The sequence below is a fragment of the Falco cherrug genome, chromosome 9, assembly GCF_023634085.1.
Source record: "Falco cherrug isolate bFalChe1 chromosome 9, bFalChe1.pri, whole genome shotgun sequence".
NCBI lineage: Eukaryota > Metazoa > Chordata > Aves > Falconiformes > Falconidae > Falco > Falco cherrug.
In genome coordinates this window covers 38,299,399-38,325,800 of record NC_073705.1, presented here as the reverse complement: position 1 = coordinate 38,325,800, position 26,402 = coordinate 38,299,399, and the positions used below count along the sequence as shown (strand labels likewise).

Below are 26,402 nucleotides of genomic sequence, written 5' to 3'. Positions count from 1 at the left end.
GACTGACCGACAAGAGCCCTTGGAAGCGGGCGAGAATCAGCATCCCACACAATCCTATTTTCTGGCTCTCAGTGGCTGTGCAATCCTGACTACATTAAAGCACACGCTGTGCCTATGCTTTGGGGAGGGCATCTGCACTCAGGGTACCGAGCAAGCAGAGCAACGGCAGCAGTAAGAGCTGAATTAAGTGGGTATCAGATGCTCCTCATCACAAGTTCCTCAGTGACTTATTCTTCCCTGCACCTCCCAAAACCACACCAGCGCTACCCAACAAAGGATGGACAGAAGCCCCTGCAGGAGGGGATATACCTCACCTCATCTTTGTCCTCCACCTGGATGAAGAGGGGAAGGGCAAAGCCCACTTGGGCCAGCTCCGTGATGGCCACGCTGTACTCCGAGCTGTTGAACTCAGGTGCATTGTCATTGACATCAATGACTAGGATGTTGAAGGTAGTGGTGACAGTGGCATTAGAGGGTGTGCGGTCATCGTTCAGCTCTGTCCCCTGCAAGGAGAGAAAACAACAAGGCAGCCTTTATTTTTCAAAGAATAAATGTAAAAGAAAGTGTGTATGCCGTGACTAGAGACTCTTGCAGCTTTTGCTTCTTCCACTTTGCCAGGGAAGGATGCTCAGCTGGTTCTGGCATTGCCCCTTAACCCTGAGCACCATTCCACACTGCTGACCCATTAACGCACACACACGGATGTTGACCCAGCTCTTCCATCACCCACACATCAGACTCACAGCACTCTTGCAAGCCTTCCCAGCGGTTTAACATCTCCCTTGGGATGGCTTCGGCCAGGTTCTCACTTGCCCCTATCATGTAACAAATTGTCAGGGCTCAGAGTCATGCTAGGGGAGGAGTAGGTGATTTCCCCGCCACAAGCATTTAAACCAGAAAATTGCCTTGTGAGATGTGGGGGACAGTCCTCAAAATAAGGGAAGCCACGATGGAGTGAAGAGCACTCCTATTTTCTCCTCTGCCATCTTCTGAGGTAGGACCAGGAGCAGGGAGCTAACTACCATAATGCTGTTGAAGGGACAGAAAAGTAGGGCAACAGAGGAAAACAAGATTTAGACCCTAAAATAGGTTTGGCAACATGTGTCTAAATACAGAGCTGAGTCATGACTCCATATCACACCTCTGTCTCAAGAATCACTTTAATTTTGCTTTCCCAAAAGGAAAGAGTGCAGTTTTTATTGCCAGAGAAGCAAGACTTGTGAAACAGCCTTTTCAAGAAAAGTCCCTCCTCCTGTCCTTTGGATAATCTTGCTTTGCTGTGGGCACAGAAAAGCAACGCTAACACGACCCACATGGCTCATTGCTATTCACCACTTCTGCACACAACAGCAGAACAGGCTGATCTGAACAAGAAGCAATCCAGCTGTATTTTCACTGCATGCTCCAGGATGAGAGCAGCAGAGAACATTTTGGGTCCTAGGGATACGGGACGCAGAGAGTTGGCATTTGCGGGAGGATGCAAAGTTTGTGGGGAGAGAAAATAAAAATCTATCAGATCAATAGAAATGGAGTTGGAACTCCATTATCATGCAGGCAGGAAAACGGGCAAGTTTTCAGGTTCACAAACCTTTCCAAGATTAAACAGATATTTTTGTCCCTATTAAAAACAAAGTATTTTCCTTGTCTCGATTTCTGCTGAACTGAAACTATAAAAGCCCAAACCAAGAGATACCAGGGATGGATGCGGATCTCTTCCCCATGCATAAAGCCCCACAGTACGACCCGTGCTGTAATTCCTTGTCTCTTTGACTCCCGACAAAGTACTGCACTTGCCCAAATGAGAAGGCGATGTGCTGGCTGCTGCCCTCCCAATCAATGACCCTTCCTACAATGCTGATTTTTCCCTACCCTGGCCCAGCAGAATCTATACTTCTAAATGTGTTTCCAACCAGCTGCCCAGCTTGGTATTGATTTTAATTACAGGGCTGTGAGCAGAGCTGGGAAGCTGCTCTCAGGTGGGGCTGGAAGACCACGCTCCAGTGCCTTTTCTTGACGAGGCAACTTTCAGCATCACTCCCTCACTGTGCCTGCCTGTGCTGGGTAGATGCAGTTGATGCCCTGTTACACCACTGCCTGGTGAAATGACAAAATGTACTTGTTTTTCTGGGGGTTTGGGGGGGAAGGGTGGGAAATAGGCACAAGTGGGCACAATTCAGGTGTGTGAACGTAGGTGCCTCATGCAATCCCAGGGTGCATCCATGTTGCCAGGAGATACAACTGCAGGCAGATCTAGTTGGAGACCAGGCAGGGCACCAAAAATGACTTTATACATCCATATAGAGGCAACCATGTTTTGGGCCACCATACAAAGGGGTTGTGTTAAATATCATGCTTGGCTTGGCCAGGGAACAGCACGTCACAGCTACGGATGGGAGCAACATGTCCCAGGTCTGCACCTCCACCTCTTGAAAGAGTTGTCCCTGAGCAGGATGCCCTCCCCACCCTGCTCTGCTGGTGTGCCTCCTGGATGGAGGCGGTCTCACCTTCACTGTGAGGATGAATCCAGAGCTGTACAAGGGGTTTTCCCGGTCCAGTGGCCCATTCAGGGTTAAGGCTCCGCTGATGTAGTCCAGTGCAAAGATGCTGTTGGTGTTACCTGGGAAAAATATCAGGCAGTGTGAACAGACCAGCTGGGACAGCCGACGCTGAATGGTGCTGGGGGTAACACAGAGGGGGAAACAGGAGGACATGAGCTTCTTCTGCCAGTCTTTATGCATGACCAGACCCAGTGCTTGAAAGAGAGGTTTTACAGAGCAAATCCGCTGCCAGGCCAGGAGCTCCAAGCTGGGCACAGGCTGCAGCGGGCTCTGTGAACCTCGCACATTATCTCAATGTGCTTTAAAATGTAATGGCTGTAACAGTCCTCCTCTCCTCACACCTGTCCCAGCTCAGGGCTCAAAACAGTGCTTTCCTTTCAACAGTCGATACAGTTGTGAATGCTGCAGGCAGCTGAAGAGTTTCAAAGGGTTTTAGTTATTAAAATATGCAACAGCACAGCCGAAACCAGGGCTGAATCCAGGTGCTCCCCTCCGAACAACCACCTGCATTTGCATGCCCACCATCTCCCTGAGGTAGGCATGGCCTCTTTCTTAAAATACAAGAGTTACGGGAAATCAGTCCAGGTTAATCAGAGGAAGGCACAGACAGACCAAGCTCACAAGTAATTCTTCATGTAACAAGCGGTAGTTTAACTGTGCGGCCTCTTGCCAGAAGATGCTGAAGATGATAAATGTCCATACTTATTCAAGGAGAGACTGGGGAGGTTAATGAAAGAAAAAAAATCCATCAAATAACAGAGAAGCTCAGGAATTTTCTCAGCTGGACATATTTGGAGCCAGGGAGAGCATTAGAGTAAGTATTACAGGTACTTGCCCTGCTTTTATGCTCTTGCCAGATGTGTTGACCCCATGCAGCTGCCTTGCCTTCCTTTACTTGAGCCAAATTTGGCTTCTGTGCCAGTCCTTAGGTGCAAGCAATGAAACAGGGCGGCATGGAGGGCTGTGCTGCCTCCACGGACCATCCTATCCTGAGCGTGACTGCTCCTCTGGAATTAGACACCCAGAAAGGATTAAGACAACCCTTGACTCTCATGGCCAGCAGATGCTAAAAAGATAAATGTCCTGCACTGGGAATGCCCTTGGGACAGTCCCAGGTGCTTTTCCTGTCAGCCAGACAAAAGAAAGCAGTCGGTATGTGGAGCCTGGGATACCTGATGCCAGCCTGACACAATACCAGAGGTGTCTGCTGAATTAGTGATGACCAAGGAGGTTATGCACAGGCATATGGCCACCCACGCCACTCCGTCGTCTCACAGTATGCAGAAACCCCTGATCCAGCCCCAAACGGGAATGAGGAAACCCTGCAGGTATGCTATATTAATCCCAGACAAAAATAAAAATACTCCTGTCTTCTCAATATATCTCAGCATGAATGAAACACACACAATATTTGTCATTTCCCTGGAAGGGAGCTGCAAGACAGATCTGCTGCCACAAAAAGTTGTTTCACATAACTCAGAATCTACCTCACTCTGTTCCAAACCTCCATTTAACCATGGCTGCACCTTTTGCAGGATGGCCAAAGCTTCCAGGCTCTCTCCTCCCTCCCAGTGCCAGGAGCCACCTGGCCTTCATTAGCTGCTGGCTGCCAGCATCTCCTCTCTCTCCCAGAGCCCGAAGTGACATAACACCTTTCTCCCCCATTACCAAGTTTTTATATCTTCCTCTTGGACTGAATGCCTCCCATTCCTGTCCTTGGTCCTCTCTTCTCTCCATCTGAAATGGTACACTGACTGCTAGCCAGCTTAATGAACTGATGCATGGCTACTTAAAACATTAGTAGCAGCCTTGTGGGTTTTTTTTTAATCTAACTTTTGCTGCCATACATGAAGATCTCTAGTCTCCTCCCTCGGACGATTCCCTTCTTTTCATCTTGACTTCCCACCTTTGTTCTGTAATTTATAGCTGACCCTTCAGGAGACTTATTCAGATACCAGCTTTGAAGGACACTGCACAAGATGTATTGAATTGTGCTGCAAGGGATTTAAATGCTCTAGGATGCCATGTTGCCATGGCAAAGTTTATGCATCAGGGCAATCTTGGTACACTCCCCCTAACATAAAGTGTAATAAAATACCTTTCTAATCACAAAATACTGTTCTGCTAACAGGAATCTAAACATGAGGACCAACAGATTTTCCTGGAAATAGGTCAAGAGAGCAGGAATTTGACACAAAGGACTAAACACAGCACTAAGCAACGTGTCCTAAAAATGCTTGTGCGTTTCATATATGACCACAGTCATTTTCTGAAGGATGGATGAATAAATTAGGGACCCAAATACCCTTCTAGGCTGCACATCAGAGGCTTTTCTCTAGCTCAGCCTCCCCAACATCGCTCAGATGGCAGATATGCATCTGACGCCCTCCGGGGTGCCTTTCTGCTAGCACAGAATTGCCAGCTTTGCAAATTAGCCTCAGAAGGGAAAGAGGTGTCTCCAAACTCGTCCCTCAGAGGCCTTTCATAATTTCATCTACAATACCTCTCCAACCACCGCTTCATTATTCCTCTGACCAGTGATCCCCACTGAAGTACTCGCACTGCCGAACAATGCACATTCCCCCAAGACACTTTCTTTGCAAAAATCTCTCTAATCATCTTCACATATCTTCACTTTCCTCAGAGCAAGGAAAAAAAGATACGGTGGGGGAAAAATAGCCAATTTTGTCTTTCCCTCCCCCCAGTCTCTTATTCCCTCCCCCTCTGTATAATTTCTCCGCTCACCCTGGTTCTTCTGTTACCTCTCAGCCATCTTCCTGGCCCACAAAGTAGCCAAGCCCAGGTTAAGCACAGCTTAGTCCGCAGCTGCTGGTGCAAATGGCTACACTGGCTGTCAGCTTTCAACCCACTTGTCCGCTTCACCACTCTTCCCAGCGCTTACTCCCTCCTGCAAGTTCCCAGCCGGACACCCGCAGTCATCTGTGCCCAAGGTGGCCTCGGAGGCAGGTGGATGCCATGAGCTGAGCCAGCTTCTCGTCGTGCTGCCCCAACGCTCCAGCTGATGGCTTGTGTGGCCAGTGGCCAGCACTGCCTGCCAGGCATGTCAACAGAGCAGACTGTGGTTTGCTCGCCATGGGTTTGAAGCAATACCACAGCGCACAGGCGTGAGATGGAGAACAGAAAGGGGATGATGGAGCACCTCCGCAGGGATTTCAAACCCAGTCGAGATCCCCAGATAATACTCTTTCTCAGAGGACACAGAATGGCACAGACTTTTCTGTCTCCAAATTTGCACTCTGCAAACTGTTATAATGGCACAGACAGCAACTGTTGTGGCCACACTTGACAGGAAAGCCAAGTGACCTTCAAAAGAAAGGCCCCCACTGCCCTCCCTCCTCTGTGTCCCACTCACATGCTTTCTTCATGAGCAGTGCTTGTACCATGGCACACGCATCCTTCTGCTCCACATCAGGCAATGAAACAATTGCTCACCTGGCTCAAGAGTTAGCAGCTGCTGGACGTGTCCCTGCTTGAGCCATCTATTGCCTAGCCTGAAGCCTGGTCTGAACCACCGAAGCATTTCTAGATGAAAACCAAGGACTTCACTTCCATGCCTCTGGTTTGAGAAGGGAGCCCAAGACCACACTCTGGCTTCTGCTAAACTGAGACTTCCCGACGAGGATGTGGCGCATTCACAGACCCCAGGCAATCCAGCTCCATGGCACAGAGCAGGCAAAGCAAAAATGGCCTTAAGAAAAGCAGGGCAGGGAGCAGAAAATAAATGTGATGCTGTCTAGGAGGTGGCATCCACTGGTGTGGGACACCTTGTGGGAAGGCAAGCTCCACTTCTACCTCTCTGCTACCGCTGCAAACCTATAGAGCTGGATACAGTGCAAGGCAGGGGACAGCAGGAGAGAGACCCAGGGTAGGAGTCAGAGCTGGGCAGAAATTCAAGGATGGGAAGGGAAAGGCTGAGCAGTGAAAAGGAGTGCAGAGAGAAGAAAATCAAAGCAGACAATGTTTTTAAATACTCAAAAAGACAGAGGCAAGGCAAGAACAACAACAAAAAAGAGAATTAATTCTAAGACAGCAATATAAACGTACTTCTGGCAGACTCATTGCTCTCACCTGGTGAGGAACAAGCTTGCTCAGGACATACAAGCCCAGTTTCTTGTTATGACATAGGTAAAAACAGAAGGAAACCTTTCCCATCCCTCTGTCCATGTGCAGGTATGGGGACAGCAGCTCCTACATCCAAGTGCGGCCAGGCAGGGAAGCGGGAAGACCAGAATCAATGCAGCGCTGGGTTGGGAGCAATGGGATGGATCACAGTAGCCCATTCAGAGTGTTTTTCTAGGCTCATTGAGGAACGGATGGTGGCATAGGCATAATTTTGGAGAAACACTGCTATAACAAGGGGTTTTATAGATGAGGGCCATAATGTTTAATTGCCCTCAGCGAATGCTCTCATAGTTTAAAAAGGCCATTAAAAATACCGGCTCAAACCCGGGGGTGGGGGGGAGGGGGAAGAAAAGGAGAAGAAAAAAAAAAAAAAAAAAAAGGCACTGATGTCTCCCCCTTCCTCCCTACCGCTTTGGCCTTTGAGCATCATTCAAATCCCTAGGAGGGAGAGATGGAGCTATTGCCCAGCTCTAGCAAAGAGCTACCTGTCAGCTAGGGGAAGATGATTCCCCCATGAAGGAGAATTTTCCCACCCACCTCTACGCAAAGGGCTATTTGTATCAGGGAGGCACATCCTCGAAAGGCACCGGGCTTGCTAAGCTGCTGAACTTGGAGCGGATGACTTTCATGAGATGTGAAAGGGGAACCCATCACACACCTTGCACCAGATAATTTATTAATCAAAATGTGCTCCGTCAGGGCTCCTCGGCACCGAAATAGATGCTGTTGGATGTGGTTCATAGAGTCAGCAACAGACACAGTTATCATCATATAAATAGACCATCAGCTGCTGTGACCACCTCGCTGCTCTTCACCTTGAGTTTTTGCCCCTGTGCAACATGCAGGGAAGCACGCCAGGGCAGATACCTTGCCCCACACCTAAATTCAGAGGGAACAAGTTATTTCCAAAGGAAAAGGGGTTATTACAACCTGAGCTTTATTTCTTTGCTCTGCGTGAAATCAAGATGCTCTAGAAAACAATGCCCATTTCTTCTGCACTGGACTTTTTTTTTCTTCTTCTCAGAAGATGCAGCTCTCTGGGACAACTGATTCAAGGCCAAAAGCCGCGTGCCGGCACTCCTCCGCATACGCCTGCTCTGCAAACAGGCATTTTTAGTATCTTCCCCAAAAGATTTAATTGCCCGTTCTAGCACAACTGGCAGAATTTCTGATCTTGCAGAGCCACAAAAGAAGCTCAGATTAAATGCTCGCATGGTTCCCTTTTTTAGAACCAAATGTACAGTACGAGAAAATAAAAGGAGAGATTTATCACCCAAGGTGCAATCCCCCTCCCGAAGCCACCAGGAGCTGTGGATGAGTATCAGAGAGGAGAACAGAGCCTGCAGAGTTTAAAGGTTCCTGTTCTGAGTGTAATTCATCACACGAAAGGATGCTGAGTCTTGGACGACAAGCACCATTCCCCCATGTCATCTAAAATGTGCTCAGTGGCTCAAAGGGAAGGCAAATCACCAGCACTGCCTGGCTTGCCTTTTTTATTTCCCAGCCTTTCCTCTTTCCATGAAACTAACCCTAAAACCTGCTACGGGAGAGCAGCCAACAGCTGGATTGTGAGTCAAGGCAGCGGAGCAATGCAGGGAAAACTACCATAAGTGTTTATTTCACTCATTTCTGTAAACGCAACACTTTAACCTTCCACCTGAGCTTGCAGAGGATTTTGTCCTAATAAATACGGTGCAGAAGGCAGTGTGCATTCCCAGACAGAACAGGCTGGTCCAGGCTGCCCGGCATCACTACCTCGGAGCAGCAGTTGCAGAACACACTCTCAGCCTGCATCCCAAGGATGCATACGCATAAAATTGGCACTTTCTTAACAGCTACTGTGCCTGGGCTGGCTTGAGAACCCCACAAATCACCTCTCCTGCCTCTCCCACAGCAGTAGGCAGACTCGTCAGGAAGAACATGAAAGGAGTACGCTGTAATATGCCCGGTAACAAGTCTGAATCAGCTTTTAACATAAACCCCACATCTCCAGGCTCGACATCTTCCAGAAAAATCTTCTGTTAAGAAAACATCTCAGAACCAGTTGTTTTCTCTAGCCCCAACATGAACGGAGACAGCATAGTTCATTCTTCTCCAGCAGTTGCCAACACCTTGAATACACATTAAATCCCAGGAAGTGAAACAGGAAGTCTCAGAAATTAAACCAAAAATATGCTTTTGTTTCATATTTACACATAAACAGGAATGTATAGTTTTAATTACTGAAGGCCATTTGCTGGGGAACCACCTGCCATGCAAACCATTATCCCAACTGTCTCTCTTTCCAGTGATTTCTGGATTGCCAGGGAGCCAAAGCAAGATGCCAACTTGACGATGAAGCATCATTAGCAGAGGCGAGGAAGATGGGGAGCAACTGAGCCAAGAAAAGAGGGCTGTGGCCACAGCCACCATCTCTTTGTGCTGTCTCATCCCCTTGCATTGGCAGGGTGGGAAAAACAGCCTTTGATGAATAACTCTGTGTGAAGCACTTTTCCACCCATCAGCATGTCCTCCTACAGAAATGTTCTGCTATGATGACTGCCTTTAAATCACCCTGGAAGGCCCTCCCAGCAGGTGTAATTTATGAGGACTTTAACACCCTAGTAGTTCTCCGAGTGATCCAAATGGGGGGAAAAAGCCGGTGCGGTGTAGGCCAACTGGCAATGGAATATTTAAATTAGCAGGTCCTGTTTCCAAGGATGCTCTCTGATGTCCAGTTTAAGGGACTCAGGGAAGTGGTTTGCTTTGCCCTGCCTGCTTTATTAAGTCAGGTCAAAATGTGAAGGGATGTGCCAGCAGCTAAGGGCTGGGAGAGCTCTTCGGCCACTTAACCTTACCTCAAGGGCTTGTGCTGTGCTTCCAAAAGGCAGGCAGTGGGGGACTCCAGATCTGTTAAGACCATGTGAAACATGGTCTGAGAGCTACTGCACCGATTTTTACATTTTTTAATATATATATGATATTTTATTCCTTAGCAGGAAAACCAGAAGACAGACAAAGAACAACTCTTTTCAGACACATTTCCCTCTTGCTTTGGTAACTCACGCTTCTATTATGTTGTGCAAATAATGATTTTTAATTCATGCTTCCCTTGGGATGCACGAGAATGCTTTGCCAGAAATAGCATCAGTCTCCTAAAACAATCAACTTTGTGGGGGTGGGAAAAAAAGCCCTAAGGGTTTGTGAAGAGCCCTGAGGACCAAAAGCCCCACACTCCTTCCCCTCTCTTCCCCTGCAGGACTTTCCAAGGCTCAGGAAGGACGTATGGATTGCCTTTGTGCAATCTCCCATTGCCCATCCATCACCACACCTGAAACATGTCAGGCAGGCAGAGACTGAAGTTCAGGCATCTTGCAGAGCCCCAGGACCCTTTCCTCTGGTTTAACCTTTTGATGCCTGCCCAAGTTGCACAGGTCACCTTCACATCTTCGTGCCAGGAGACGTGAAGCCTCCTGACTGTCCTGGAAATAAATGAAACCCAAGGTTTGCTGCTAGTGAGCAAAGTGCGAGACTGTAATCTTACAATATATTTTCTTAACAAGAGCTCGCAGGCCAAAGTCCCTTTCTGCCTATTAATTAAACTGCCATTTAATTCACGAGGAAAATCCTTCTCTCAAAGAGCCAAAGGATTCCCCACAACCCAGGCAATGTGCAGCAGCAGCAAATGTGAAAACACACTGCCGTCTGCAGGCCTGATCCTGCTGAGAGCACCGGGCCTCTCCGATTTCCAATGGGAAAATCAATCTCTGTTAGACCAGAGAGTTCCCCTAAATGAAAAGCCTTATCTAGAACAGGTCGTGTTATACAACAAGACACTCGCTTTGCCTGGGAAATGAAAGATGATGAGGCAGAGTCCCCGGTACAGAGGCTATCTCCATAAATCTGCCAAAAAGGAACTGTGGATTACTTTGCTGGATTAATTATCTGTCCTTCAAACAGAGTCCTGACCTCAGCAGCTGAGCATCTCCAACCTGTCAAAGCAGCCAGGGAATGAGGAGGGAGGGCTTTGCAGAGCACTGGCCGCTGCTGCCTGCACCCTCCTTTTCACCTGAGAAAAGCAGCAGAAACACCGGTTGGAGCCACGACAGCCCCGGCACCAACCAGCCTGTCGCACAAGGGGCTTGAATCCTGAGGCCTCCATTTGGATTTCTTTTCCAAATGGCCTTCTGCAGGGCAGCGATCCCACTCCTGGCAAAGTGTGGGTCGAAAAAGCACAGGTATACGTGGGGCTGAAACCTCAGATTCAAAGGAAGGAGGAGAAACAACTGAATGGCTTCACCCTATAAGACATGGAAATGATTCCCAGTGCAGGCAGGCAGCAGGCAGGCTCATCCCTGGCAGGACAACTAGCCAAAGCCATGACACCGCTAGATCAGTGCCTCTCCATTACTTCAGGCTTAACAGCTTTGTAAGCTGGCAGCATAAAGTTAGATCTTAAGTCTTATTTTATGTGGTTATGGTTAATCTTTTAGTTTTATTGTTTTCCTGCCACAGAAGGACCTTGTGCTGGAGATAGCTGTATAAATAAGAGCTGCTGCAGTATATCCCGAGGCTCAGCTACCCGAGGGATAGAGCTGAATAGGACACCGGCAATTCCAAATTAAATTTTATACCCCACCTCCAAATCATACCAATGCTTTAGATATTAATACCAAAGGAATGACAAATGGCTAGGCTGCTTTCTAGCTCTCTCGCTGCTGTATATTCAACCCCAGATGGTAAAATCTGACCAGCCACGTGCAAGCCCTGTGCCCAAAGACCTGGGGTAGCTGGGCAGAGGCAGCATCCATCCCAGCCGTGAAACGGGAACAGCATCACCACCATCTCCCCTCACAGAAAGGAGCTTGAAGAGCCAGGTATAATTAAGACCTCCACCAGCCACTTTCACTTTTGCATACAGTCAGTTTCTAATTTAATTTGCTTCCCCGTTCCCATATGTTAGGCCATTTTTTTGCAAAATTGTCATAAAAATTTACCAGCTCAGGCACAAAATCTGCTCACTAACCTTTACCATTGTGATTGAGGATAATGACAAATTAATTAGGCTTTACCTGCCTACCAAAAAAGAATCACTTGCCTTGGGTGAACAGGATTTTGGAAGCACACTAGCTACTGGTTCCTGTGTCTGGACTCTCAGACTTCAAAGGTAACATCTTTCAAAAGCAAAGTATAAGAGAATGCCTTAAGCAGAGTGGAAGAGGCGCTCACAGCCCTACTGACTTCAGAAAAAAACCTGGTTGCCCCACAACCATGTTTTCTTTAAAATTTGCCCTCAGCCATGCACCTTGGCCACAGTCCGGCAGCTGAACAAAGCTGGAGAACTCTGGCTCTGGTAGCAAACTCAATTCAAGGTGGAAGCAAAGCATCCTGAAGCCTGGCTTCAGGGATTTTGGAAACCTCTGCCTTAAGCTAGAGGCAGGGTGAGGATGGGCAGGAGGTGACAGCAAGTGTCTGCAGCTGTCCCTCAGTCCATCCACAGGCTGATCCTTCCCAGCACCACTGCTCTGCAAGGTGCTGGTGCCGTCAGGAGCAGGACTCCCGGCCAGTTACAAAAATACTCTGCAATTCTCATGTTTGGGCAAAAAAATAAATAAATAATGCAAAGCAGTTTAATCACTCTTTGATGTGTTCTGCCTGATTCTCCGATATGAGAGCTGCCCCCCACCAGGCAGGACCGGGAGCAGGGATTAAGCTCTTGGCATACGCAAGCAGATGCGAGGCTGTTTGCACTGATCTGCCTGCCTGTCACCCCACACCCCACCACCACCAGGCTCCTGGAGCATGCCTGGCTCCCTTCCACCATCCTGCCTGCCTGGCCATAATGGCCAGGCTGACAGCTACCCTGGCACTATGTGGGGGATGCTCACAAAGGGACATCATGGCTATTTCGCAGGAAAAACAAAGATAGACGTGACAATAAGAGCATGCATGAACACTGCAGGTAAAAATCCAGGGTCCAAAGTTTTGTTTTCCTGATTCCTTGACCACTGGATAAGCAGAAAGCCTGTTGTGACCATGAGTGGATTAATACATTTAGCAAATTAACCCTCTATAGTCTGCATGTTTTCTTCTATTTAAAAAGGTTTAAGCCGTCAAATAAAGGCTCCTGGAAACTCAGAGCTGTTTGTATTGCACCAGTGCTGAAAAAGGAAAGTTAGATACCTACAACATAACCCATACTGAAACAGAAACAGCGGCAGTGGCCACCAGCAGATACACAAAGGAAGGTGTATGAACAAGACAAGAGTGATTTTCCCAGCTGCTAACCATCTTCAGGCTTTGAGCTAGGTGAGGCTGCTGTAAGCTGAAGGCTTTTACCATCTTTACAGTAGTTCAGTGGCCTCTGCAAAATTAGCTTGAGATTTCAGTCTCCCTTGAAAAAGGGCCTGTGTCAGCCAAAAGAAAGTCCCTTCTGTGCTTTGGCCAGTTGATACCCACAGTTGGGGGGGAATCTCTCACTTAATTCATGCCGGGGGAACATTAGAATAAATTGCAGAGGGAATTAAGAGGAATAAATAATCCTTGCATCTTCAAAGGCAGACTGACCTGGATACTTGCAGTTGGGATCAGTGGACTTGAAAGTCAGAGTGAAATCACCTTGACCCTGGAGGTTCATTAAAAGAACATTTGAAATGGCTGGGCTTTAAGAAAGAGAAACTGGGAAATTATTTCTGCACGTGTAGCTCAAAGGAGCTGCCAGCCAGCACCCAAAGCACGTGACACAGTGAGGAGAGGAGGCACTGCTGCCATTTCTTGCTGTGAAGATCCCCTCCCCAAATAAATGCCAGAAATAGAGTTACAACCCAGACCCACCAAGCTGGTCCCTCACTCCTGGGCTAACTTGACTAGCCTGTTCCTGGGGCACAGCCCCACCAAAGCAGCACCTGAGTGCAGGCCAGCAAGAATCCAAGTCTGCCTTGAATATGGCAGGGGCTCGCTGACCTCAAGGCATCTTAAAACAAGATGGGTCCAGCTCCAAAAATTGACCTTTCCAAAATGCAGCTATATTTTATCTGGAAACACTTGCACAGACCACCCTGCCCTGCGCCTGGCTCTTTTACCATCAGAAGTCACCCACAATCTATGGACCCAAAGGAGCCAAGCATCGCCCAGCAAGGATCCACAGGTGTCTGGCTACACCAGTTTTAGCAAGCTACCCACAGATGCTGGGAAGGGTTCCCCAGGCTTCAGAGCCAGTCCGCAAAGGCAGTATTATCACATGTACCTGTCAGAAGGCAGAAACCCTCCACCGCTTTAATTAAGCTTCATTCTCTAGCCCCCCTGCCTCCCAGCTTGCAAAGCACTGGCAATGCTTTGGGAGGCCAGCCCTCAGCATGGAAGCTTTTGGGAAACACTGCGGAAACCACCAGGAGCCATTCAGCTCGTAATCAGTCCCATTCTCTCCCTAAACAATAACCACTGCACCGCCAGTGAGAGTTTTACACCCAGCTCTTTACAGGTCTCCTCCATGGCGTTGTGTGAAGCGGAGCTGCTTGTGCCTCATCATTAGGCCTGAAAGGTCTCACTATCGGATATTGTCAAATTTTTTACAAATAACATCAGCTGCTTGAGGAAAGGGAGATGCCATAAACGAGGTGCTCTGACAGCGCTGAACACAGAGAAGGCTTTTCGGAAGGGTAAAAGCTTTCAGCCATAGCAGTAGACTACAGTAATTAGCAATGCTGAATCAGAACAGCAAGCAGTACAGCCAAGGAAAAACTTAGCCAAATGTGATTTCCCAGGCAGGGAACGTACAAAGACTTACTGCAGAGCTCCATCCTCCACGCCTGTTGGGCTCCCCACTGTGTCCCCCCATGACTTACCCGAGACGATGGTGTAGCCAATGCCACGGGGACGGCCCTTGTCCTGGTCGATCGCTGTTATCATCCGCACGGTGGTACCCTGGGGAGGGAGCGGAGAACACGTTAACAGCCACGCTGACCAAGCACTGCTGGGGCTCCCTACCAAGGCATGGCACCTTTTACCTTGGGCTTAGGAAAACCTGTCCAAGGACAAGGCATGTCACAGAAAAGTTGCACCACCTGCCTCTTGGGGCAGTTCAGGCTTACCGCTCATCACTCTTGTGCAAGCTGCAAAACTCTGCTAACCCGCCCCAGGATGCAGCTGGTGATGCTGAAGGCATGACCAGGACAACATGTCTTCTAACTGAACCACTGAGCAGGATGAGCTTGACTCTGCGTTAGGTTTGTACGAGGGCAAGTCTCTGTAGGGACTGGAAAGAGCACCACCAGACTGTGCTGCTCATCCCCTGCCCAGAGGAGGAGGATTTGCAGAGGAGGAGGATTTGAAGCAAGGTCAGTGTGATAAGCACAGCTATCAGTGCTAGAGGAAGAAGAGGAAGGAGGAACTGAAGGTGCAGCATTGCCAAAGCCAGGACATGCCTCCTCACAGCATCGCAGCTACACGGGCAAAAGCATATGCTCCTCTGCCACAGAGATTTTCACTCTATAGTCCCTTGAGAGCCAAAGGCAACAATTCCCTCTCACCATGACCTTCAGCACTGGCTGCTACACCAGTTTGATCTACTGCTGGCTTCCCAGTTCCAACTGCTCCTCTTCTCCCCCTGTGTTCTTCAAATGAGGCATGCCAGGCAACAAGGGACACTCACACTGGCCATCGGCATCCAGCTGTGTAGCTAAGCGAGCTGCAGAGATTTGAATCGAAACCTTTAAGCAGGAGGAGGGTTAGACAGATGCTGAGAACAGGGGATTGCCCACAGACAGGAGCTCTTGCAGCTGCCAGCTCACCCAGCTCATCCTTCATCCTGCATGACAGACCTGTTTCTTATAGCCCAGCAGAAAGGTCCACAAGGCCAAAAGTCCCCCCCCAAACCAATGAAAACCATAAAACTGACCCAAAATTCTTATTGAGTTCTTTAAATGCAAACATCATGCGCTTATGTCAACTCTGTAAGCCGTACTTCCCCCACTGCACTGCAGTGAGCCCTTGTGAATAAAAACACATGCACATGCACATAATTAATGTAGCATGAAAAAATTTACAGCTCAGCTGTTCCTGTTTTCATTGGTTTAATAACAGTGAGAAAAGAAGCAAGGTTTGTCGGGGCTTTTTTTGCCCTCAAAGGAAATGTCGACAGAGACGTTTGCATATCTAATGAAGGAGCACAGTGGGACAGCAGTGTTGCATTTGCCCTGCAATCCATCAGTTGAAGGCCAAAGGCAAAGCTGCTGCAGAAACATCGCCAGTGGAAAGCGGGGACTTGCTATCTTCCCCTGCTTTCAGAGCCATGCCCCTGTGGGCTCAGTGGAGATGCTTGGCCACTGCTGGCCATAAAGGCGGCTCCTGGGCCCAGGCAGACTGCCCATTCCTTGATGTCCGAGGGTATTTCAATGGACTCCTTAAGTAAATCCATGTTATTAACCGAGAACATTAGCCATAAATCCCAGGTCACTGGCCTTTGAGCAGCACTCGGCTGGCGAGGCTCAGCAGCCACTGGAGAGCCTCTAAATCACTGACAGTAACCGTGCTTTCCAAAGGAGCAAGAATAGATAAAAAGCACAAGAAAAACTGGAAAGGAGGAGGTGGGAAAGCAGAACAAGGGACATGGAAAGGAGGGCAAGACAAAGTGGAGGGGGAAAAAAGGACAGGCATGCAGTCCAGTGTGCTCTACCCCAGCACACTTTAATCTGCCATCCCCATGGGGCAGGCGTGAGCCCCTCTCTGCTCCCTGGCAAAGCGAGAGCTCCTCTGTGGCAGAGGCGGTGGGTGAAGGCGCTTGGTCCATCTGACAGCTCACTCATCTCCTGTCAAAAAGCGAGGGAGCGGCACAGAATGATAAGTGTTGCCTGCCGTGCAGCACATTTCAAAGGGAAGGCAGCTTCAGGAGAAGGCAGGGCTCCTGCTATGGCTGGGGAATAGCAATCAGCCCGACGATGTTGTGGCCACTTTATCTGTGGGCAAAGGTCCCTCCCATAGGAGCTAAGGGAAGGGGCTGCTGGGAGAGATAAAAGGGTAAGCACAGATGTTGTGGCAGGGAAAGTTTGGGAGGGTAGGAGGGAGTAGTCTCATTCAGGTATCTCAGTAGTGTGTGCCATAAAGACATCCATAGGAAAGAAATTATCCAGACATCTGAGCGCAAGAATGAGGGCTGCTACAGAGCATGCTAAGGTTCACGTGGTCCTGGGCAAGCCCATGATGATGGCTTCCATGCTGCTGGTTTTCAAGACTGTGTCTCCACGTTCTCCTTACAGCCCTGTGTGTCTCCTCCTCCACAAGCCCCGCCTGGGGATGAGCCACACCTCACCAGTGACTAAGAAACATGTGCTGGAGTGGAGCTGAGCTCCCTTCTGTTTGTGGATGTTGCCTCCTAGAACCACGGCAACGTCAGAGACCTGGTCACCTCTTCACATCTTGCTTGATTTCCATCCTTCCTGCCAGCTCCTTCACAAGTCTTCCAATATCCCAAGACTGGCAGATCCCACCTTCCCTGAGCATCTACACAGTGCTTAGGATCAATCCTGAACCTTCTGGGGAAGAATCTCAACAAGTGCCACAGGATAGGCATAATGTTTATCCACGTTGCTAGTGGCAATTACTGGTTGTGTAGTGGGTGGTAACAACTGATGAAGACAGCCTTGGAGCACAGTCAACAGGAGTAGTCTCATTCAGCATGTGTTGGAGTGAGACCATGTGACACAAAACACGACACTATACAATGCTATACTAATCTTTTAGTACCTGTGATGATCATGAAGCACCTTGCCCACTGTACCAGCAGAGATAACTAACCAGAGAGAAAAAACTAGAAACAGGAAAACACCCCAAACCAAAACAAACCCTTGATCATGGCCATACCACGATGGCAAAGACTGACCTCTCACCAACCACATCTCAACAATTTCCAATTTCTCTTCCAAAATCATATTGGACCACAACACTATTCCTTTTGCTATCTAGGTCTTGGCACGGCAAGGGCAGGAGATTCTGTGCCCTGGCTCCCTAAGGCAGTCAACTGCACCCCTAAACTGGAGGGGACCCTCCCACTGTTTCTAGCCGAACCCATCTGGCAAGGCTTCCACTTACTCATGGAAACCCCAAGCTGACTTCCAGTGCAAACAGCTCCTCTGCCCAGGGCTCACCCCAGGTATTTGTGGCATGAACCTGCAGCTCTCAGAAACTCCCAAATATCCATGACATTTCTTAAAACAAGTAACAACTCACCTACCTACCACAGACAACGGTGGCTGCAAGGAAAAGACTCTGCTGGCAGGTATAGACCAAAGCACCAGAACAGAATAACTTTCTCCCTCTAGGGAAGGAGGAAGAAGGTTTAGAAAAGTAATAATCTGGAAAAGCCTATGCTTAAAAAAAAGGTAAAGAAAATAAAGAATGGCACATTATCCAAACAAAATCTGAGGGTTTTTTTTTGAAGAGGGGCAGGGGTAAATCAATCCTTTTTTAATAAAACCCTGAGCTTTTAATAAAGTGTTCACACTGATGGGCTAGAAATATTGTAAGAAAGAATTAACTCGGAGCTATTGAGACTCTAGGGCAAAAATAGCACTGATTCTACATTATTTCTTCAGCCCAAGGAGTTTTTGAGGAGGAGGGGATGGTGCTGAAGAATTAAAACTGTTTTAATGATACTTGACACATATCTGTACCACACTATTGCAAGGGAATACAACTGCTGGTCTGGGGACCAAGTGCCAATGGGTCTGCTCCCCCTCTTGCCTTCGCATGGCTCCCTGTGAGACGAAGCACACTTTCACAGGCCTCAGCTTGCCTCTTCACAAGTGGCTCCCCCCTCTTGCAGCCCCAAAATGAAGTCGCGATACTGCTCGGACCATGCACCAGCTGAAGTCCAAAAGCAGGGGCTCATCAGACCAACAGCATCCCTGCGAGGAGAAACAGCCCCTCTCCTCCAGCCGCTACTAACCTCTCTGGAGAACATCAACAACGCTATGTGGTCTACAGCCACCGTGAGGACAGACACCCAAAGAGACTGAGGGTGAAAAACTACAACGCCGCCAAGGTTTGCCACAGCTGCAAGCAGCTTTGTTGCGCTCAGGTGCCCTGGGAGAGATGTCTGAGGCATGCTGGGATGATAAACAGCATCAAGAAAGAAGATACAACAGCTCCAGGGACAGCAGGGGCTCTCCCTGCTGCGTCCTCTTCCTTTGCCCGATAAGACATTCCTTTCTTCTCAGGGTCCAAATAAGCATGTGCCCCAAATGCTTCTAAATTATGCCACCAGATCCCGGCCTGAGAAAAATGAAGAGCTACAACAGCACTTCTTTCCTCTCTCACCCCCCTCCACCCCTTCTTCTTCTTCTGTTATAGGATTAGGGACTTGAAAGGCAAAGCGCAGCCCAGTGTTGCAGCAGCAGGAGGAGGGGGTGGGGGGGAGTGCTTCAGAAAGCTGCCATGGCAAAAAAAAATCCCATTTCTCACTTCTTAATTCCAGTCAATTCCAGTCAAAGGGCTGATAGAGATCTGTTTGCGGTAATTTGCTGCAGTTTATCCACTCTTTTCACCTTCTATCGGCTCTTCACTGACGGGCCGGCTGACATGCTGTTACTCGAGTGAGGAAATTAAAATTTGATGCAATAATCCCAAATAAGAAGGATTTTATTAGGTAATGTATACACTTTAGATGAGGTATTCTCGCCTGATACACTGATAGAGGAACACAGACATGCTGTGCACTACAGATAAAAAGAGGCAAGAGAGACTGAGAGCAGGCACGGGGAGAAGCAGCAAGTCTCCGCTCTGCAGATTCAGGGCTGGGGTGTCTCAGGCACATTCTGACCTGCTGAGCCCAACAGCAGGTCAAACGTTACCCACAGATGCCCTACACACTGTTGGCTTGACCTGGAAGCCTGTTTTTGGACAGAAGTTGGACAAGGCCAGAATTCCCACCCGGATTTGCTGTTACCCTTTCGGTACCCAAGCTACTCTGCAGGGTAACAGTTTCCCCACCGCACATCAGACTGGTTCCCTCGGCAGGTAGGGCAGAGCTGATGAGAAGACTTCCCATGGAGAGACAAAAATGCACGCGCTAAACCCCAAGCTTGCACACCATGTCCTTATTTCAGCAGTGGAGATTTCTCCCAGGAACGATGGGACCTTGGGTCCAAACCAGAGAGCAATACCACCCAAAGCACTGCCCATGTTCAGCAGTCTTCCTCCTCTCTGCTGGCACCTACCCATCTAGGATAGCTCAACGCCTTTGGAGACCTCACATGGGGCCAAGAGAAATTAAAATCTCTGAACCTGTCAGCAAGCTGCTAACAGCTTGGTGAGCACTCCTTCATTCATTTCCTATTTCAGGTTACACAGCGATTATCTGCTGCTTTGCCTCCTGCAAACAGCGTACATTTGGGGAATAACTGTGGTACTTGTCGGTGTATTAACTTCGGCCTCAACATATATCATTAATTTGAGAGAGATCCCATTTCCTGGATACCAGGTCACTCCACGAAGGTGATGCAGTCTGTAATTTTCGATACTTGTGGGACTTCTATTTCTACAATTTTGTATAAGGCTTTTTTGCCCCCATTTAAGGGTGATCTAAGCTGCATTTTTTTTCTTCCCTGCAGGTCGTGCTGCCCACTACAGAAATACTCCTTAATCTCAACAGCATCAAAACACATTGAAACTTTCACTTCATGAAAGTAATTCACGAAGCCATTTTTGGTGATCTTCGGGCCAGCAGACAGGCAACGTGCTGTCTGACCGTGGGATTTGTGACACTAGGACTCAGCCCTATCGATCCAGCACTCTCCATGCCATCAGAGCCAGCACTTCGCTCCAAAGTCAATAAAAAGGCATAAAATGAAGCAAGCTGGAGTTCCCCCACCGCCGCACGAACTGAGCCACCAGGCGTTTTGGATCCAGTGCACCAGAGACATTATGGGATGCACGTGTGGTACAGACGCCTATGACACCATGATTTTAGGACAGGTTTTTCCATCCATATACAAAACTATATGCCCTATAGACAAAGCGACGGGATGCACAGCCGTGCCTTGGGAAGGCAGATGCTGCTGAGTAGGGCTGGTGCTTGGGCTGAAGGTCCTGGGCACCCTTGCTGGGAGCAGAGTAAACAGCTCCCAAAGCTGAAGCTGCCCACCATGCTCCCTGTTGTCTACTGCAGGGGAAAAACAGCCCTGCTGTATTTAGAGACTGGGAGACGTTTTCCACAAACAGCGAGTTTGCTGACAAACCGAGTTTCAGAAGAACTAAAATGATTGGATCAATTTGGCAAAACCTGGGGGAAAATACTCAAAGTGCTGAAACGGCTGATGATTCTGGCATTTTCAAAACTGCCTCATTTCAGGAACCTTTAAATTTTTCTTCAAGTTTTCTATTAGAAATGGCATGCATATACACTGTGGGGAGGGAATAGGGGGACTGTGTGCTAAAAACAACATAAAACCTTTTTTAAACTTAAGAAAAAATGGTTAGGAAAACATTCTATTCTGATTTCAGGCTTCCTAAACCTCCTCGCTTAGGCTCCCTTTTTTAAAAAGGGGCAGAATATGTTGGAGCTGGCTTGAAACGTTATTTCAGAAAGAAAAAAGTTTGCCTCTTTTTGGATGCCATTAAGATATCACAGCTCAGAGCATTTGCACTTCAGCATGGAAACAGGGCTCCTCTTTGCACTCAAGTCACAAACATCAGGCAGAGAAATGCAAGCCTATGTCAGATGGAAGGAAGGAGGAATCTCTCTGCAAAGAGGAGATTCTCCTCCAGCTCTTTTGGGACACCTTGTGCTTTCTACCCCACACCCTGTCCAGCCCCTGGTGTGACACTGTGGTCAAGCACGCCAGAGTGAAGCAGCAGCCCTTACCGGAGGTGAGTTCTCGTAGATGTTTGTGCTGTAGGGCAGGTTGATGAAGATGGGGTCCATGTCCTGCACATCTGTGATGGTGATTGCCAGGTTGGCCAGAGTAGACAGTGGCTTGTTTTTATCTTGGTCCTTGAAAAAACAAGGGTTGCGGTGGGGAGAAAAAAGGATTTCTATCAGAAGAATAGAAATATTTAACAGCATCAAGTCTCTCATAGAAATTTTGATCCAACCAGAACTTAATAGTCCAGGTAATCATCTCTTTTTCAAGCTACCTGCTGGAATTATTGTTCACTGTACCTCCTTCTAAGCTGAAATACAATATGCATTTCATTCCAGCATTAGCCCTTTAAAAGAAAGCACCAATTTAGTTTTCATCACATTTTGGGTGAAAATGAAGCAATGCTGTTCAACATATACTTAAAAATATAAATTCCCTCAAAACACAGATACAGTCTATGGTACCTCTGCACCGTAAGACCCAGGTGTGGTTGCCAGCAGACTCTCGTACCAGCACATCACAGCAGAGCATCCCATACCCCCCAGTGCTGAGGCCTCCACACAGCTTGGGCTCTGTCAGCTGGAACATGACAAAGCCCACCAGCTCCCCCACGTTTCCACTGCTCTTCATAACCCTGCGGGCTGCCTTGCAGTTGCAGCTTTATTCTTTTCTGTATTTGCTGCTCCGAGCTTTGGCAGGAGATATGTACGCCAAGCGCTGCTTCTGGTTTCGCAGGACGCCTCAGCTCTGATGCAGAAGGCGGAGTGGAAACCTGAACTGCAAAATACATCCTCACAGTGGCGACGTCCTTTCTATTGGGCTAATGGTTTTGGCTCCAATAAGCTGCAGACCTCTCCCTCCCCACCTTGCGCAGAGATTGGCAGGATGAAGGTAACCAGGAGCTGCCTTTCAACGCAAGCCAAGCTGCTTCCACAGCTGCAGGAAGACGGGGAGCCATCCTCCCTGCTCTGCAAACCAGGTCACAAGCACGTAGCAATCTTATGGTGAGCACCAGTGGCCCTTGAACACTTCAATGCTCTGAGCAGAAGCGCCACCTCCCTTATGCCCACTCCATCACAACCCAGCAGGAGGGAGCTGCAAGCACTTTCCCAGAGCAAGACCCTTCTCCAGCAGCCAAAGCAACAGCAGTACGTACTGCCAACGGCTTACCCTGGCAGGGCCCTGATGCCACCGTTTGTCTTGCTGGAGCCTCATCCCATGGGTGCTCATAAGTGACCCTAATGCCCGCAGCCCTTTGCTAAAAGGGTAGGAGCAAAGAGATAACACATGAAGGGAAGGAAATAAATCTCTTCTGACCCCCTAATCAAGCATCGTGGTGAAAGGCGACCATTAGAGGTTACTGCACACTTCTGCAAAATGGCTCTGTACAGCAGCAAGGACTGATTGCCACAAGATTAATGTTAATTTAAACCGTATTCAACAACACAGCTTGTACATTATCCTCTTAACCTGCAACCTCAGCGTTTATGGTCTGGATGGATGCTTATTTCCGACTCTCACTCTGCTGTTAGTGTTATCAGGTTGAAGTCTTTCGTTTCTTCAGATGATGTTTTTTTCCCCCCCTCCCTTTCACCTCTTAAATTTTGGTTGAAGTATTACAGATAATACTGGAAAAGCAAGCACATTTCAAGTTTCCTCACCTACCATCTCTCATGCTGCCTTTTCCAGCCTCTTGCTGCCTGCATCCCTGGGATGAAATGGCTCCTACCTTGAATCAAGGCTCCACAGCCCTTCTTGCAGCCCTTGCGGCCACCCTGAATTCACCATCCCCCCCGTTCCCACTCCGGACCATGCAAACTCTTCCTTAGGCAGGCAAGACACTACACTCGTCTTCCAGCTCCTGCTGTGCTGGTGCAGCTCGCATCCTCCTTCCCAGGCGGAGCTTTGCCGTGGGGCTTCTCCCTGCCTTTCTGCTAGAACTTACCAGCATCCTGTGACTGGGCTGAGGAGGTGTCCCCACAGCTGCAATCAAGGCCAGTTCAGAGACTTAATATTTGAGTCTCTGAACTCCCTGAGCTGGAAATCACTAGAAGCCAGGAGTATATTAGCAAGTACCAGATATGCTCCCATTTTATCTTTGCTGGTAACTGCACCTGGGATATGGGGCTAGATAGAGCTGGATGGTCCAAGGTGGCATCATTGTGTCCTTGAGGAAACCAGAATCAGACACGTGGAAAAAAAGCACGTTTCCAGCAGGGCTTGTGTTTGGTCCCACATTTTCTAACCTGACAGATAGTTCAACAGCATGCCTTGGGAAAGCATGTTGGTGACAGAGACCAATAAGGAAACAAACAACAGAGAGGGCTTCTTATTACTGGAGTATTTAAACCACAATGAGGTACATTTCAGAAAAAAAAAAAAAAAAAGAAGCTTCTGGGGAAAATTCCACAGCCTGGAACACGCAGGGATTGGGCTGAAAGGTTGAGCTCTTTGCCTATGGCCATGCAGTCTGTGAGTGCCCAGTCTCCGTGGCCATGCAGAGCAAAACAGCCCTGCGCAGCCCTCCATGTCCTTGTGACATTTGTGGTTCTGCATCAAGAAAATTATCTTGATTAAATCACATGCTCAAGAGCTCTAGCCAGCTGCCTGGAGGGATCGGGAAGGGTTTCCCCCCCCCCTCTCCTGAACACAGAGTTGATCAGGTATATTGTAGGGCTGAATCTCACCATCCTCTGCTCCTTCCACCGCCTGTTTGTGCGGTGCTCCTCCTTCGCAGGCTCCCTATCAAGCTCTCACTAGACTTGACACCAGGAAAGAAGTTTCCCATTCAGGTGGGACAGTAATTTGCCATGGTGGCTACCTGGACATACATGTCCCAGGGATCCCTTCCCAGTATGACAGTATTGACTGTAACTAGATCTTGGTTTTTCCTCTATCCACCAGAATTTTAACTCTTGATGTCTGAACTCAGCTTTCATTGAGTGAGGCTCAGGGGGTTTAACACAAGCGAATCCACCTGTAATAAGCCACGATGCACAAGGAACTGAACCAGAGGATTTAATGGTCTGTATGCCCTGTACTGGCTTTCCTCACCATAGGATCTGCTTGCTTTTATGCAGAGCTCCTGCCCGACACACGTGAGATGCTGTTGGAGAGGTGCAGCTGTGCTCCACAATGTGCACAGCAGTGATTTAAAACTACCCAGGCACCGCACTGCTGTCATACTTTTTAAATTTGAAAATGCTGGATGTGCCCGAGAAAATGCCAGAGCAGGGCAACAAAACAAGTAAGCAGCAGCTCATTCCCCATTGCAGTACCTCCACAAAACACCTCCTCCCCTGCAGCAGAGCCAGGATAAGACTCACCGTCGCATTGACCTGGAGCTGGTACGCCTGAGTTACTTCATAGTCCAGTTCCTTTATCACCGACACAATGCCACGGCCGCTGTCAATGGCAAAGAAATCGGAAGGAGGCTGGAAGGAGTAAAGCACACTGCCTCCTGCCCCCTGATCTGGATCCGTGGCGTTCACTATGAAAATTGGAGTGCCCACTGGTGTATTCTGGAAATGAAAATAAAAATAATAATAAAAAATATCTGGTAAAATTGTGCATCATCCTGTTTTCCCATCAAATGCACATCAGCAATTTCCTTTGCCCACCAAAAGGAATATATAGACACCCAAGAACTTCAGTCCTATATTTTCAGGACATTTATAAGTTGTACAGCTGTTTTCTTTATGATAGTATTGCAGCAGCTATAATAGTTGTTACATGCTTATAATAATAGTTATAGAGTTGTGGTCAAGATGGCACTATCACAAACCCTTATTTTCCCAGACATCACAACTTTCCAGAAAAAATACTCTTTGCTGAAACTTGTTTTCTGCCCAAAGGTGCTTTTATTTTCAGTGCTGATTCCCTCTCTGTTTTCACCATGAAGCATTAAATATAAGAGAGCTTAAAAAAAAATAAATGCATTAAATGCAACACAAAACTTTACGTAAAATTCAAAGTTATAGTTTCCACAGCAACTACAACCTGGCCCGATTAACGCAGGCATTAACAGTTATATCGTCATAAATCTGGAACTAATCTACATGCATAAAATATGCAGCTGAGTGCACAAAAATCAGCAATGGCAAATGCAGTTTGGCACTTCTTATTGTTTAACTTCACAGCAGGCAGAACAATTATCCATTTTTGGTGGAACAGCTGCATGTTCCTATGCAAATCTTAAATGCATATTCTTGTCTCTCTAAAGGCAGAAGCACAGACTGCAAGCAAAAAGGCTTTGCCGGGAACCCAGGCTGCAGGTACGCACAGATCACGACTGTTTGGGCAAGTCCGTATGTTTGTAACAGGTTCACAGACACATTAAAGGTTGACAAAGAGCTAAAGCTTGGGAGCGAGACAGCAAAGGTCAGAAGTGGGATGTGACAGTGGCTGGCCAGGGCCAGTTAGGATAATATGGATTATTTCTGCAAACCTCTTCCCAAGCCTCTGCGTTTTATTGTTACCTTCATTCATATTAAATTATTCATCCTCATCTCATACAGTAGTATCATGAAGTGCTGAGAAGCTGGGAAGGAGACTTGAGGAGAGGCAGAGCTTAGAAGATGGGGTACTGCTTCCCAGTGGAGCTTCTCCTGCAAATACTTGGCCAAAGCTGAGCAACGGACTGAGCCATGTTCAGTTTTTTTGGGGAACCACACAGTTTGCAGTGAACCACAACCAGGGCTTCAGCACGACTGTCCCAGCCCACCACCTCCACTGGTAAGCATGAGAAACCAGCACTCAGCACTCAGGAGATTCAGTTTAACTGGTTTAATACTGAGTGATGGCACCAGAACAGAACAAAAGCATCTGAATTTCTCCTGGCAAGGCTCAGGCCAGCAGAAACTTGCCT

General features: G+C 48.1%; 1 protein-coding gene across 4 annotated transcripts in view; it reads right to left on the bottom strand.

Moving 5' to 3' along the window:
- Positions 1-26,402, bottom strand: part of CDH23 (cadherin related 23) — a 213,404-nt gene that overhangs the window by 91,170 nt on the left and 95,832 nt on the right. For 2 of the 4 annotated variants that reach the window (XR_008733842.1, XM_055720362.1), the window contains exons 7-11: positions 24,862-25,056; positions 21,538-21,666; positions 14,525-14,603; positions 2,505-2,617; positions 315-503 (exon numbers count right to left, since the gene is read on the bottom strand). Coding sequence is in view for 3 of the 4 variants with exons in the window: in XM_055720362.1 (XP_055576337.1) it covers positions 315-503; positions 2,505-2,617; positions 14,525-14,603; positions 21,538-21,666; positions 24,862-25,056 (705 nt within the window). In the remaining variant the exon portion in view is untranslated. Of the gene's footprint in view, positions 1-314; positions 504-2,504; positions 2,618-14,524; positions 14,604-14,770; positions 14,990-15,208; positions 15,361-21,537; positions 21,667-24,861; positions 25,057-26,402 lie in introns of those variants that run through there. The other 2 variants (XM_055720363.1, XM_055720365.1) reach the window with 2 other exon arrangements.